This window comes from Heptranchias perlo, chromosome 17, assembly GCF_035084215.1.
Source record: "Heptranchias perlo isolate sHepPer1 chromosome 17, sHepPer1.hap1, whole genome shotgun sequence".
Classification (NCBI taxonomy): Eukaryota; Metazoa; Chordata; class Chondrichthyes; order Hexanchiformes; family Hexanchidae; genus Heptranchias; species Heptranchias perlo.
The window spans coordinates 48,310,181-48,322,669 of NC_090341.1; the positions used below are offsets into that span (position 1 = coordinate 48,310,181).

Sequence of the window (12,489 nt, forward strand, 5' to 3'; positions counted from 1 at the left end):
TCATTTAAATCTGGGATATGGTGCATAAGCACAAACCAAATGCAAAAGCAGTAGAAGATCATTGTATCGAAAGTTTTCATTAATTTCCTCAGGTGTTGGCAAACCTGATTTTGTTTGATTACCCTTTGGGAATCAGGGAGTATTTGGACAGGACTTTTGCTCAGGAGACTCCTTCAGTTGAACAAAGTCAGTGACTGCAGGTGCTGAGGTTTGCTGAGGGGAGTGGGATTGATGGGCTGAATGGCCTTTCTCTCATCCCTCGCTTTCTCATGTACCCTGTACTTTGGTTCCGTTCTGCAAAGCCACTGCATAAAACTCCTATCCCGTGGATCTACAAAGATTTAAACAAAAATAACAACATGAACACATGGGTGCCAGCTGTGGGATCCAGATTTTTTGTTGTACAGCCTGGGAGCCCATCAACCGTGGCATCATGGTGACATGTGGCACATAAATCTTTGGCAGCCGCATAGTCCATCCTTTTACTGCTCTCCCTGAATGCCATGCCATGCTGTGTCTGATTTGAGTCGGCCCCTTCCAAGGTTTCTTGAATTAATTAGGCATCAGAGCAACCAATTTTGTTCCGTCGTGCATTCCTATTTTTCTGCAGCTTGCCTTGGATATTTGCTAACTGCTTTCAGCTGCACATCCCATATCCTGCCTATTGTCAGAGTGTAACTGTTACAATAGAGATAGGCCCAGAAATTGCTTTTAAAATAATGGTGAGCCTAACAGCACTCACCGCTATTAGTGGCGAAATCGAAGAGCAAGTTCCGGCGTCCGCACGTGCGCAATTAAACGCGGAAATATGGAACTTGCTCTTCCTGGTTCGCCAGTGATGTGACAGCTTTGCCTTAAAGGGACCTCACCAGCTGCAATCAATGGACCAGCGCCAACTTGCTCTCCTGCCCAGTTGGAAACTCACTAATCTTGCCACAAAACAGGTATGCTCGGTTTTTTAGGTCTAAACTAAGTTTTAACAGTGTGGTAAGTCTTAATGACTGCCAAGCAATGTCTCTGGCACTGAAAATTAACTTTTAAAAATGTGGAGTCTCAATACTTTCTATGGTTTAGAGAGATGGTAGGTAAATTGCTGTTGGAGATTTTGAGTGTTGCTTTTAAACCAGTCACTAAGGTGAGTGTGAAAGCATATGGACTGAGCCATCACTTCTGATTTTCCATCATCTCTTTCTCCGGGAGGACAGCCTTATCCATGCTGACTGTCCCATGGCCCAGCTAAGATAGGGAACTCTTGAAGTGGAGAACCCGTAGTCTACCGGTTTGTTTCAGTGGACTAGCAAGGCACCACCTTCTTTTATATTTAAAAGCAAATTGAACCATTTGAGTTTTTACGACAATCCAACAGCTTCATGGTCACTTTTACTGATACCAGATATTTTTGAAAAACAGAAACCAAATTCTTAAACTGTCATGGTGGGATTTGAACTCAAATTCTCCAGATGATTAGTCTATATTTCTGGATTACTAGTCCAGTGAACAATGACATAACCACTTTGCTATCATACTCCATTATTTCTGTGACAAAGTGTCCTCCCCGTTCCCCCCCTCCGCCCCTCCCCCCCCACCCCGGTGCATGGGGGAGAGGGAGAGTAACAGGGATACAGAAAACACATTGCGAAAAGCAATCACAAGATTCAATTTTATTTCAAAGCTGAGATGCAAGACACATTGCCATTATTAATAACACAAGTCGTACAATCAATACACAAACTAAATATATACATATCTCAATGCAAAAACAAATGTACAGAAAAAAAATACAAATAAAATTAAATAATACTAATGAAAGCATTACTGACCTTCAGAACCCACCAGCCCATCACCTTCAAAACACTCCTCCCCAACACTTTTCACATTATCTTACAAAAATGCTGCCCAGGTAATGTCTGACTTAAATAGCTTTACATTTACACTTTGTAAATGAGGTCATATAGTAAGCTGAAGCTGTTCACTGCAAAGGTTAAATGGCCTCCGACCTATGGCCTAGTTTAACCTTTTGAAGACTACGATTACATTTTTGTAACCTGGTTACAATTGTCAGGTTTATTAAACCATGAATTCAAAAAATAAAAAGCCTTCCATAGAGTTTTCTAATTCTAACTGAGAATTGGAAATCCTCACTGATTTTAACTTGATAGAAGCTCTGTGCGTTTTAGAAAAAGGCGCAAAGGAAATTAGAAATATAGATGTCACTGGACTTCCAAGGCTTCTTCGACAGCACCTCCCAAACCCACGACCTCCTCCACCTAGAAGATTAAGGGCAGCAGATGCATGGGAACACCATCGTCTCCAAGTTCCCCTCCAAGTCGCACACCATTCCAGTTTGGACATATATCACTGTTCTTTCACCGTCGCTGGGTCAAAACCCTGGAACTCCCTATCTAACAGCACTGTGGGAGCACCTTCACCACACAGATTGCAGAGCATCAAAAAGAAGGCGGCTCACCACCTGCTCAAGGGCAAATAGGGAGGGGCAATAAATGCCGGCCTTGCTGGTGACACCCACATCCCAAGAATGATTTTTGGGATGTGGGTGTCACTCGCCCCACCCCTCTCCCCAATATTACTTTGTCAATGCCTCAACCCCAACCTCTGACTTATGGGATGCTCTGTGTTGTCTACTTATGGCCATTTGGAGTTATGTTGAACCTATCCCCAAACTCATTTCATGCAACACCCTTACAGCCATAGGCACGGCCATGGAGGGTGAGGGGGCGGGGTGTCTGTCCTCCTGTCAAATTTTTCGATGTATTCTGCCCCTCTCTCCAAATCCCACAATTTCCTGATGCCCACCACCCCCTCCCCCCACAAAATTCTTTATACCTGATCGTGATTCTGCTTACAGCCATTGGATTCCATTGATCTGGGATGGATTTCAGATACCTAGGGATGGGCAATAAATGCTGGCCTTGCGAGCAATGCCCATATCCCGAGAATGAGTTTTTAAAAAATTCAAACTCAAGTCCCAAGGGTGAAAGGTCAGTGTTTCATTTAACGATTCCCACCCACCTCTCAGCCGACAGATGCTCTTGTATTGATTTACAATGGTTTTGTACTTTGCAGGAAACCTTCTCTCCGGTGACTCTGCCAATCGTGAATAATGGAAGTTACGGCACTTGTTCTCAGGTTCAGTAATTATGTGGTGTGAGTTCCCACTCTTAAATGTAATCAGAATATTGATAATACACTCACACGCACACACACAGACAGGAAAACATGATCAACATGGTGAAATTACTGACCATTCCTGTATTTTCACTTCCTTACTTAGGACACAACAACAACAACTTGCATTTATGTAGTGCCTTTAACGCAGTAAAATGTCCCAAGACATATACACTATGATTTTCTTGCTGGATTTGGAGGTAGCACACCTAGTGACCTTGTCATTCCTATTACATCGCCAATTGGAAAGAAAATATATTGATTGAACCAGTTCACCTGAGTTAAAAAGGACGAGCACCAGAATGTCTGGCTCACAAGAAGCTTTTCTCCCCCCATCAATATTAAAAGTTTCTCACTTTTTTTCCTTTTTAGATTTTTGGCCAAGCTGATAAATGTCAATGATGAGAATTAATTTTTTTAAGCACTCCATGTCAACACTGAGTACTCCAGGTCAAGTAAAGCAGAGCTTAAATACAAAGTAATTCTGATCCAAACAGAAAATTTTCACTCACTACACTTCCATTTCCCAACCAGTCATCCCTGAGTGAGATTACCAGTTTGGTGCCATTCATGCCAAATTAAGTGGGGTACTTTTGTCCTGTGCACTTATACTTACTGGGAACGTGACTGGAGCTGACCAATGGGGCTATTACAAGCTACCAGACTTTCATGCCACAAATCTGGGCTAGATTCACATCCAGGCCCCAGAGGTAAAAGGTCACTGCATTACTGAGGGACCATGTTGCATTAGGGTTAGGGTTAGTAACCCGCTGAGGGACCGTGTTGCGTTAGGGTTAGGGTTAGTAACCCTCTGAGGGACCGTGTTGCGTTAGGGTTAGGGTTAGGGTTAGTAACCCACTGAGGGACTGTGTTGCATTAGGGTTAGGGTTAGTAACCCGCTGAGGGACTGTGTTGCATTAGGGTTAGGGTTAGTAACCCACTGAGGGACCGTGTTGCGTTAGGGTTAGGGTTAGGGTTAGTAACCCACTGAGGGACCATGTTGCATTAGGGTTAGGGTTAGGGTTAGTAACCCGCTGAGGGACCGTGTTGCGTTAGGGTTAGGGTTAGTAACCCACTGAGGGACTGTGTTGCATTAGGGTTAGGGTTAGGGTTAGTAACCCGCTGAGGGACCGTGTTGCGTTAGGGTTAGGGTTAGGGTTAGTAACCCACTGAGGGACCGTGTTGCGTTAGGGTTAGGGTTAGGGTTAGTAACCCACTGAGGGACCGTGTTGCATTAGGGTTAGGGTTAGGGTTAGTAACCCACTGAGGGACTGTGTTGCGTTAGGGTTAGGGTTAGTAACCCGCTGAGGGACCGTGTTGCGTTAGGGTTAGGGTTAGGGTTAGTAACCCGCTGAGGGACCGTGTTGCGTTAGGGTTAGGGTTAGGGTTAGTAACCCGCTGAGGGACCGTGTTGCGTTAGGGTTAGGGTTAGGGTTAGTAACCCACTGAGGGACCGTGTTGCGTTAGGGTTAGGGTTAGGGTTAGTAACCCGCTGAGGGACCGTGTTGCGTTAGGGTTAGGGTTAGTAACCCGCTGAGGGACCGTGTTGCGTTAGGGTTAGGGTTAGGGTTAGTAACCCGCTGAGGGACCGTGTTGCGTTAGGGTTAGGGTTAGGGTTAGTAACCCACTGAGGGACCGTGTTGCGTTAGGGTTAGGGTTAGGGTTAGTAACCCACTGAGGGACCGTGTTGCGTTAGGGTTAGGGTTAGGGTTAGTAACCCACTGAGGGACTGTGGCTATTTTAATTTGGCATTATGTGGTGGCTTTTATGCTGCTTATTTAAGCAACCGCTGTATCCTGTTGCCATAAAATCAGGGAGGAAGTTAATTGGATTATAAAATCAAATCAGGTAATTCTGCAATTTGAGAAGAGCCTGAAGAATATTTTTGAATTGAGGGGCCAGCAGATTCAATGATAGCATCTCAAAATCTGGTGCAGTTAAATCACAAACAGAAGCCGGGACAATACAGACATTAACAGGAAGATGCCCCAGTGCCGATGTGACAAATGCCACTACTGGAGGGGTGCCTCGCTCGCCAGTCTTGCGTACCAGGAAATCGTGGGCAGCAGCCCGTGGTTTTCAATAGTGGGAAAACCGGAAGGAGTGCGCCCAAGTTCCCCAATATGAACGGCCAGAGGCGAGTCTCCCAACATTAGCTGCAGTCATAAAATCGACCACCGTAAACAATCCAAAGTGACTGAGTTGGGTTTAAGCGGGAGACTCTGATGAGTTTGTCTAAACAATATTTTAGGAGCCTTGATAAACAGTATTAAAGAGGGGAAATGTCATTAGTAATATCTGGCTTGCAACCAAATAAGTTCCATATGAACGCAAGGGATCAGTTGGAGAATGTAAGCATTTGCCTTTCATCCCTCCATTTGCAGAGCTTATAATTCTGGTATAAACTCGTGTGGTTTTACAGTAATGTTTAGGCTTTTTCTTATTACACCAATTTTTCTATTTTCTCCCATCTACTCCTCTCTGAAGCTGTTCACCCTTTGTTGGAGGTTGGCTCCATTGGTTACTGGGCCTGCAGTACTTTGCCCAATGAATGTTGGCGGAGGCATTATAGCTGAGTCTGATCCTGACCTTGACATCCACTCAATGCTCTTCCAGTAGGGGTCACTGGGTAGTGATTAAGAACCCTGGCCAATTTTACTTTCCCCAACCCAGGATCCCTACGGTCAATTGTGATGCTCTCTACCATCACCACTGGTTGAGAGCTGTTCACTTAGTGAAGTCCAAGGATTGAACTTTTATGGCTCAACAACTCACTGGGTAAACTCAATGGCCCCGATATTTAGGGGGAGGCGGGGAGGGAGTGGGGACGCCTGTCAGTGGCCGGGGAACCTGGAAATACCAGGAAGGCGGAGGTCCTGCCAAATTTAACGGCAGGACCTCATTGGAATTTTTTTACTCCGTTTCCTGCCCAGTCGCCAATCAGATTGAGAGGCTGGTCATTGCCGGGCAGGAAAGCCAACTGTAGAAGGCAGCAGCCGGGGACCAGAGAGGAGGGAGGAAGGGATCAAGGAGGGAGAAATAAGATTGCAGGGAAGAGAGATCGGATCGCGGTGGGGAGAGATTGGATCGCGGGGGTGGGGTGGGGGGTTGGGGAAGAGATCGGATTGAGGGAGGGAGAGATCGGATCACGGGGGAGAGAGATGGGATCGCGGGGGAGAGAGATCGGATCGAGGGGAGGAGAGAGATCGGATTGAGGGGGGGAGAGATCAGATCGAGGGGGGAGAGATCGGATCGCGAGGGGGAGAGATTGGATCACGTGGGGAGAGATTGGATCGTGGCGGGGAGAGATCGGATTGGGGGGAGATATTGGATCGAGGTGGGGAGAGATCGGATCGAGGGGGGAAGAGTTTAGATCGCGGGGGGAGAGATCGGATCGTGGGGGAGAGATTGGATCGCGGGGGGAGAGTTCGGATCGCGGGGGGAGAGTTCGGATCGCGGGGGGAGAGTTCGGATCGAGGTGGGGAGAGATCGGATCGCGGGGGGGAGAGTTCGGATTGAAGTGGGGAGAGATCGGATCGCGGGGGGAGAGTTCGGATCGAGGTGGGAAGAGATCGGATTGTGGGGGGGGAGAGATCGGATCGAGGGGGAAGAGATCGGATCGAGGGGGAAGAGTTTGGATCGCGGGGGGGGAGAGATCGGATCGAGGGGGGAGAGATCGGATCGAGGTGGGGAGAGTTCGGATCGCGGGGGAAGAGTTTGGATCGCGGGAGGGAGAGATCGGATCACGTGGGGAGAGATTGGATCCTGGGGGGAGAGATCGGATCGGGGGGGGAGATATTGGATTCGGGGGAGAGATCGGATCGCGGGGGGAGAGTTCGGATCATGGGGGAGAGATCGGATCATGGGGGAGAGATCGGATCGTGGGGGGGGAGAGATCGGATCGGGGGGGGGAGATCGGATTGTGGTGGGGGGAGAGATCGGATCAAGGGGGGGAGAGATCGGATCATGGGGCTGGTCAGAAGATTGTGGCAGGTTTGCTTAGGGGGCTGGGGGTAAGCCCTCCTCCTCCTCCCGGCCCACAAGCAGTGCTGGAAAAGCACCTACCTGCTGGATCCAGCAGCTCTCACCTCCCTTCAGCTGCTGGGTTTCCCGAGCCCAGGGAAACCCAGTCTGGAGGCGTTAATTCCAAACCGCTGACAAAATCTGAGGCATGGAGCCTCATTTAAATATTCTAATTACCAACCCGCCTCCCCAGAGCAGGTTACTGGGTCAACCCCAAACCCGTCGTGGTTAAACCGGGAGTTGGTGCGTTCACGGCAGGTTGGAGTCGGGTTTCCTATTTTTAACAATTTAACCCCCCCCCGCCTCTGTCCCGTTTGTCCTGGGGGTGGCGGGGGAGCGTTAAACTTCTCCCCATTGAGTCATTGGTAAAAACTTCATGCTAGGTCTAGCTTTAACCTTTTGGTGTTTTACTGCAATAGCCTAAACTTTACAGAGGTCGTCTATCTTGCATGGATTCTCCAAATGGTGCTTGAAATGGTTAAGACACTTTTCGTATTCACATTTGAACAGCCACTTACCCATTCTGACCCCAGCTAAAAGCCTAGAGTTGTGGTTTAAACCTATTGTCATTGCTGCTCTCTAATCCAGTAGAAATGGTTTGCGGTATTCTTCATTGCCGACAAACTCTTTAGATCCTTAGGCCCATGAGCAGCCGACCAGATCATATGATCCTTAAAGACCCTACATAAACCCATCATTTTGAGGAAGTACAGTCATCTGGGAACTAAGAGCTCTCCTCTAATCCCATCGGTTTCAAACGTGGACTAATTGGGGGAAAGAGGAGGGATGGGAGAATTATATACCTACCCTCAGCCAAAACAAGGCGACCGTTCCTTCAGTTCAAAGATTGTATTGCAAGCAAAGCCTTTAATTTACTGGAGTCCAAAGGTTTGTTTTTAAGAGATTTAGAGTTTGGAGAGCCTTCTTTCGTTGTATTTTGGGCGAGTGCCTCTACCATGTGAACCCCTTCTGCTAAGTACTGCGGGGGGACCGCAAGAATTTGGCTTGTGCTTTGTTTTTGTTCCTTCTGCCTCCTGCCGGCGGTTTGCTTTTCCTGCTGGGCTCCGCGCTGCGGTGATTCTTGCTCAGCCGCAATTTGTTCCTTTTCTTCTTGAAGTCTTTCTGCCATACCTGCTCGCAGTAGAAGTCCATCTTGGATGGGTAATTGATGAGGGTCATGATGTTCTTGTACCACGGCTGTGCGCCATGGCCGAGACCCAGAAGGGAGCGGTCTTTCAGGGGGCCAGCTGAGCGGCTGTCGCTTTCCTGCAGGTTTACCAGCTGGTCAGCGGTGACCACGTGGAGTTGCACCTTGAGCAGTGTCCAGCGGAAGCCGTGGTCCTCAATTTGGCAATGGTAGATGCCAGCATCCCGGGGATCTATTTGGCGAATCAGCAACCCTTGCTCTATTGGAATGACCTGGTCCCCAAAGGTAACCTAAGAACAAACATTACATTGAACCCTTCCAGGGTCAAACATTTCATTGTGAAATATACATAGTCATTAGGGGGCGGGGTCAATATGTACCACACGGCAGATATGCTGGTTTTAGGCGGGAAGTGGAGGAGGGTGGGGGTGAGTAAATTGTGGATATTTCTCACCTTCTCCATTATCAGGTCTCCCTATTCATATGCCATTCCCTGGCAGAGATTCAACAAGCGACCTGTTGCCAGACATCTACCAATGTTGATGTGTCACCAACCACTGCCAGGTCTACACAGAGGAGTCGAGTGATGTCCAAGCCCCCCACCCCCTTGGATTCTATCTCCCCTCTCATCGCGGAAGCACCTGGTGATGCCACAGGTGAGATGCGTACTCAGTCACTCCACCCGGCACAGTTAGCTACCATGAATTTAACTAACTAAAGGCTGTTCAACAGATTCTAACTGGACCACGTGTGCGTATGTATTATAACCGTCTACCTCATGATTCGGTCTGGGATCACTTGCGGAGGGCCTCAGGGTACTCATGGGGGGCAAGGAGGGGTAGGGCCTCGGGTTGGGGGACAATACTTGGAGGGATGGAAGTAGCCAAGACAGGCCTAGGACTGAAGAATTCTGAACATTATAGGGTCCGGCAGGAATGCTTGTGTTTAGGGGCACTCAGGAGTGCTTGGGGACTGGGAGGGGCAATTTTAATGCTACTCGCCCAGTTTCCAGCAGTTAATAACCATCGGATGACTTAGCCGCCGGGGTCTGCCTGGATCCTGCCGCTGCCAATTTTTTCTGACACTAATCAGGTGGAGTTCTTCTTTAAATATGCAGATCGGGGTCCAATGATATCATCACGCCACAACTGCAATTTTAACTCTGACCCGAGCCGGGAGGCCACTGTGGCTTTCCTGCCAGATGAAGACAGCGGGAAGAGGATCCAGGATCAGAAGTTTATTTACTTTCCTTGTGAGGTCAGGAGCTGCAAAAAAAATGCTCCTCCTGGCTTCACAACGAACGTTAGGCCTTCCCTGTCCTGGGCTGGGCTTCGCCCCCATTCCCTCCCGCAGGACCCTCCTGAAACCCCCTCCCCGCCATTTACCTGAGGGCAAGCCTCCTTTAGGTGCCGGCCAGCGGCCTCCTGGTGCCCAAACTTCCGCTCCCACTCTCCGGCCAGTTGCCGCTCCCCGACCGGTTTGGGTGGGCAGCCAATCGGAGGCATGCAGATCAGGCCCAGAAGTTAAAATTGCCCAGGACTCACGCCGTTGAAGTTGGGGAGAAGGGGGTTGATGCTCGCCTGAAAGCTGCTCCAGGTTAAAATTGGGGCTAGAGAATGGGGTGAGGGTTCTCAGGATAATGCAGGGTTCTGGGAACACCAGCATGGTTCTGGGGTCTGGTAGCACTGGGGCAGTCAAGGCTGTGGGAGCACAGACTGGAGGTGAAGTGAAGGAGTACAGGGGGAGGTGGGATGTTGGAGTACTGGTGGTAGGGCATGGAAGTACTGTGGTGGGGAGGGGCTAGGATTTTATTAACCGAGAAGGGAGGGGGAGTAGAAAGGAGAAGTAAGGGCTGAGGACAGACAGCACTGAGGGGAGGTGAGCAGCAGTTTTCCAGGCAGTTCCAACTTTTACATGGATCACTTCAACCGAGCAGGTCTTCTGATATTCAGCAATACCTCTTATATCTGCATGTAATACATCAATGTCATTTCTGTGTAATGGGGGCAGAATTGACAGAAATTCAGATGCCCAACGCTGTCTATCTCACTTGTATGTGTGTGCCCATGCAGGGGCGGGCAAAGAAATCGGCCCCTCCTGCCCAGCAGAAAGAAGGGGGGGGTAATATTATGGGAAAAACCTGAGTCTCGAAATCTCGCTATGCTTTCTTTACGCTCCTATTTTGCCAAAACCAGTGCGGATTTTCGGCCCCCTGATGCTTCTGTAGCGAGGTTTATTTCTTAAGAGAAAAGAATCCGCAATAAAATGGTCCTTACCTCCTGTAATCGCCCATTCTTGTCACTCAACTCCAGCAACCACGTGACAGTGGCGTGCCGTGATTTGGGAAGACATTCCAAGTACGTGCTATTTCCCTCAACAACAAACATCACCTTCTCTTCAGTCCAGGTATGCATGGCCCCTACAGTAAGCATGTAGAAATGGGCGGCTAATTAGAGGCAGCCTAAAGCTGTGTGTACAATGTATTACAACACTGTCAGACCATATTTAAACACATCTCAAGGGTCACTTTCCAGTAAGTCTTCCAGGGGCATGCAAGTGATAAATTTACCTGTATGTTTTGCAATTTCCTGTTGAATTGAAGGGCCCAAAATGGTTCTACTATATTAAAGTATGTACCCAATTTTGAAATTACTGAGGATATTTTTCAGGCAAGTATCATGCATGGCAGTGACGCAAGGGGAATGACAAACAATTGTGACAGAATATATAAGTTTCATTTTATATTTACGTCAAACTCCTTAGTGGCAGTGAATTAGTTTACAACAAATCCTGCATTTTACAATTGGAATTCGAGGCTGCAGTGTAAAGCAGTTTCCACAGAACACCTACTGTAGTGAAGGACCTGTATTGCACCACCAAGTGGGAATGTGTCCCACTGGCTGGCCATTGCAGTCTATGTCAGAACTTAACCGATGGAGCAACAAGTTCAAGGCCGATTCCAGAAAACCGTCAGACAAACTCGAAACCACTAAAGTTTCAACACTGATTCAAAACGTCACCTTGAAACTTGGAATCCAAGGCCCATTGGCCCAACCTGAAACACCATAACGAGAGGTCGTGACCCTTAAATGTACTATTTCCATTATCCGAACTTAGGAACATAGAACCATTAGGAACAGGAGTAGGCCATTCAGCCCCTCGAGCCTGCTCCACCATTCAATTAGATCATGGATGATGTGTACCTCAACCCCATTTACCCCACTTTGCTCCATATCCCTTGATACCCTTACCCAATAAAAATCTATCGATCTGTCTTGAAAGCTCCAATTGACCTCCAGCATCCACAGCCTTTTGGGGGAGAGAGTTGCAGATTTCCACTCCCCTATGTGTGAAAAAGTGCTTCTGATTTCGCTCCTGAATGGCCCAGTTCTAATTTTAAGATTATGTCCCTTTGTTCTTGATTCCCCCACCAGAGGAAATAGTTTCTCTGTATCTACCCTATCAAATCCTTTTAATATTTTAAACACCTCGATCAGATCACCTCTCAATCTCCTAAACTAAAGGCAATACAAATCAACAAATAAACTTTTCTTAAAAGTGTAATTAGTGAGAGATTCGGACAATGAACAGATAGGGATTAAATACTCTCTGGCTTGGTTTGGAGGAGGAGGGGATAATTTCACTGTGTAAGAATGTTGCTTTGTTCAGTTAAGTGCACGGCATTGTGACACTAGGACTGACTTTACCATCAGCAGAGTTGCTAGGAATGGATTCTATTATATTGATTTTCTTGAACATTATTATAAAACAGTGCTTAAAGAATCCAACCCAGGGTGACATGCACTGACCTCTCACCTCTGGCCCCTGGGTTTGAGTCCAGCCTAGACTGATGGATGCTAAGTCCTCTTTGTGCTGGTTATAAGGGTCCTACGTGAAATTAAATTGGGCAGTCTGGCTGTGGGACCACATCGCAAAACTGTGCAGAATTGCTCCAGGGAGGGTGAACATGTTTGGACAGAGTAAAACGAATTTTACTTTGCATCTAACTGTACCAGACCTGGGACGATGTTAAGAGGGCAGTGAAATGATCTTTAACCTGCTACAACCCATATTATACCTGATCCAGGAGTGCTTGACGGCACTGCATTGAGGATGCTTTACCCTCCATCATC

General features: G+C 47.7%; 1 protein-coding gene across 1 annotated transcript in view; it reads right to left on the reverse strand.

Moving 5' to 3' along the window:
• Nucleotides 1-1,646: 1,646 nt before the first annotated feature.
• sema3h (sema domain, immunoglobulin domain (Ig), short basic domain, secreted, (semaphorin) 3H) overlaps nucleotides 1,647-12,489 on the reverse strand; it is a 161,642-nt gene continuing 150,799 nt past the window's right edge. The window contains exons 16-17 of the mRNA XM_067998952.1: nucleotides 10,633-10,775; nucleotides 1,647-8,646 (exon numbers count right to left, since the gene is read on the reverse strand). Coding sequence (XP_067855053.1) covers nucleotides 8,182-8,646; nucleotides 10,633-10,775 — 608 coding nt within the window. The 3' untranslated portion in view covers nucleotides 1,647-8,181. The remainder of the gene's footprint in view (nucleotides 8,647-10,632; nucleotides 10,776-12,489) is intronic.